The sequence below is a fragment of the Apium graveolens genome, chromosome 2 (assembly GCF_009905375.1).
Source record: "Apium graveolens cultivar Ventura chromosome 2, ASM990537v1, whole genome shotgun sequence".
Classification (NCBI taxonomy): domain Eukaryota; kingdom Viridiplantae; phylum Streptophyta; class Magnoliopsida; order Apiales; family Apiaceae; genus Apium; species Apium graveolens.
The window spans coordinates 84,237,419-84,240,270 of record NC_133648.1 but is presented as its reverse complement, the minus strand read 5'-3'; the positions used below and the strand labels follow the sequence as shown (position 1 = coordinate 84,240,270).

General features: G+C 43.1%; 1 protein-coding gene across 1 annotated transcript; it reads left to right on the top strand.

The window, feature by feature from the left end:
* The first annotated feature begins 2,128 nt into the window (after window positions 1–2,128).
* Window positions 2,129–2,488, top strand: LOC141691032 (uncharacterized). The gene has a single exon (XM_074495782.1). The coding sequence runs from the start codon at window positions 2,129–2,131 to the stop codon at window positions 2,486–2,488; it is 360 nt and encodes a 119-aa protein (XP_074351883.1).
* Window positions 2,489–2,852: the final 364 nt, after the last annotated feature.

Below are 2,852 nucleotides of genomic sequence, written 5' to 3'. Positions count from 1 at the left end.
ATCGTTCTTGGTGGATACCGGTAGAGTGCTTCACACACTGAGGAGCAACTGCTAGCACTCCAATTTTATAAAGCTTCGATTCACGAGGTATGGTTTCGATTCCTCAGTTTTTCCTTTTATACGTTTTTCTATATGTGCGGTATATGGTTTTTACGGAATAAATTGTTATTTCACGCTTCCGCTCATCCGTAAATTCCATCAGAGACTCAGCCACCCAAGGTATTTAAAGGAGAATCCATGAATATCACCTTTAGGGAGGCAGATGCCAGATGGGTACACCACCCCCACAATGATGACTTGGTCATTTCTCTCCAAATCGGAACTAAAAATGTCTACAGAGCCTCCGTAGATAATGAAATCTCAGCAAACATCCTTTACTACAGTACCTTTAAATATATGGGATTACCTGATCGGGACATGTCAGGAGAGGATTCTCAGATCTACGTTTTTTTCTGGTGAAGGAGTTAGAGTCATGGGATCAATTCGATTGTCATGCATCCTGGGAGAAAGTCTGATGTACGCAACAAAGATGCTCGAGTTCAAGGTCCTAAATCAGGAGTCATCCCACAACGTGCTATTGGGATGACCTTTTCTTAGGGAAATGAGGGTCATCACTTTAATCCACCATCTTACCATCAAATTTCCAACTCCGAATGGAGTTGGCAGCATAAAAGGCTCTCAATACGACTCTTGAAATTGCTGCAGGCAGGCTGTGAGGGGCTTTAGGAGAAAGGATGTCCAAGTCGAAAATGCATCACACGATGAACGGGAGAGAAGTATCGAACAACCAATCTAGCAAATTCGGGTCCATTATTATGGTGAACAAGAAAACGAATACTCCTCTGAAGTGCCTCCAGCAATGCTGTTCTTAGAAGACACTATCAGGATTGAGATGTTGGAAGAAGAAGAACCCCCACACGACATAATCCAAGCAAATTTCAATGGGGAACAACTCGAAGGGAGATTTGATATTTTGCAAAGCCTTAGACAAGATAAATATAAGGTAGATGCCCCTCTTCCTAAGGGCGTGCCCTTATCATCAAGGATTCCGGAAGAAGTTGATGCCCCTGTACTTCAGGGCGCACCTTCTCCCATCCCAAATCTGAAAGAAGTTGATTCCCCCGTTACTCAGGGCGCACCTTCAATGAGAAAATAAGTTGATGCTCCTCCCTAGGAGGATGCGCCTTCTCAGAAAAGTAGTGAGGATCATAATCAGCTCGACTTGGATCCACGAATACCAATGCCAACAGAGAAATTGGGGCCGATAAAAGACACAATTGAAATCCCTGTTAACGAAAAGGATCCAAGCAAAGTTCTAAAATTGGATCTCAGTTGGCTTCAAGGCTGAAAGAGGGGATTTCCATACTTCTCTTGGAAAATCTTGATGTATTTGCGTGGAGCCATTCTGATATAGTTGGGATTGATTCGGAAGTTATGTGTCACCGATTGAATATTGATTCAAAGCATAAAAAGAATTCGGCAAATGCGCCGGGCTATAAGTGGAGAAAGGGTTGTAGCATTGGCAGAGGAAGTAGACACACTCTTGGATGTTGGACTAATCAGGGAATCCTTTTACCCAGAATGGTTGGCAAACCCGGTGCTAATGAAAAAAGCTAATGAGAAGTGGAGAACTTGCGTGGACTTCACCGATCTAAATAAAGCATGCCTGAAGGATAGCTTTCCCCTGCCAAGAATTGATCAGTTGGTTGATGCAACGGCCGGACATACTTTTCTAAGTTTCATGGATGCGTACTCTGGCCATAATTAGATTCCTATGTATGAACCTGATCAGGAGCATACCTCCTTCATCACTGACAAAGGTCTCTACTGCTACATCGGGATGCCATTTGTTCTAATCAATGTCGGGGCAACTTACCAAAGGCTGGTGAATAAGATGTTTAAAAAGCAGGTCGGGAAGATAATGGAGGTATATGTGGATGATATGCTAGTGAAATCCAAGTAAGTAGAGGATCATATAGCGAATTTGGCAGAGATGTTCCATATTCTGAGAAAATAAAGGATGAAGCTGAATCCTCAGAAGTGCATATTTGGCATGAAGTCAGGAATATTTTTGGGGTTCATGGTAAATCACTGAGGGATCGAGGCAAATCCCATAAAAATCAAGGCCATGCTGGACATGAAATCTTCCACCAACATTAAGCAAGTGCATAGTTTGACGGGACAAATTACGGTATTGAATCCTCCCATGTTGGCCAAGCCAGAAGATGGGGAAACATTGATTCTTTACTTGGCAGTCTCAAAATACTCTATCAGCGCGACATTGGTAAAAGAGGAAGAAGGTCGCCAGTCACCAGTATACACCAGCATGGAAAAATTAGTATATGCCCTAATCCTTGCGGCAAGAAAGCTAAGGCCATACTTTCAAACTCATCGGATAGAGATCTGCACCGCCTATCCTCTCAGGCATATTCTACATAAGCCAGAGTCGTCAGGGAGAATGATGAAGTGGGCAGTAGAATTGGGATAATTCGATATGGAATACTGCCCTCGTACGGTAATCAAGGGGTAGGCATTGGCTGATTTCATACTGGAATTCGATTCTGAGGTAGATGAATAAGATATAGTGCTGGAAGAACCTTCCTCACAAGGGAACGCCCATGATGAAGCGAGAGAAGAGTTCCCACATCATTGGTGGGTCTTGCATGTTGATGGGGCTGTGAATAATAACGGAGCGGGAGACGGGATTTTTTTGGTTACTCCAGAAGAGCATCATCTGATGAGTGTCATCCACTTTTAAGTTTTATTTTACCAACAATGACGTTAAGTATGAAGCCCTGATTAATGGTTTGAAGATAGCCTTAGAGGTGGGAGTTCTAAATTTGATAGCTTGG

Bases quoted from the DNA above. Each gene is read 5' to 3' on its own strand.
- LOC141691032 (XM_074495782.1), top strand. From the start codon at position 2,129: ATGCTGGACATGAAATCTTCCACCAACATTAAGCAAGTGCATAGTTTG.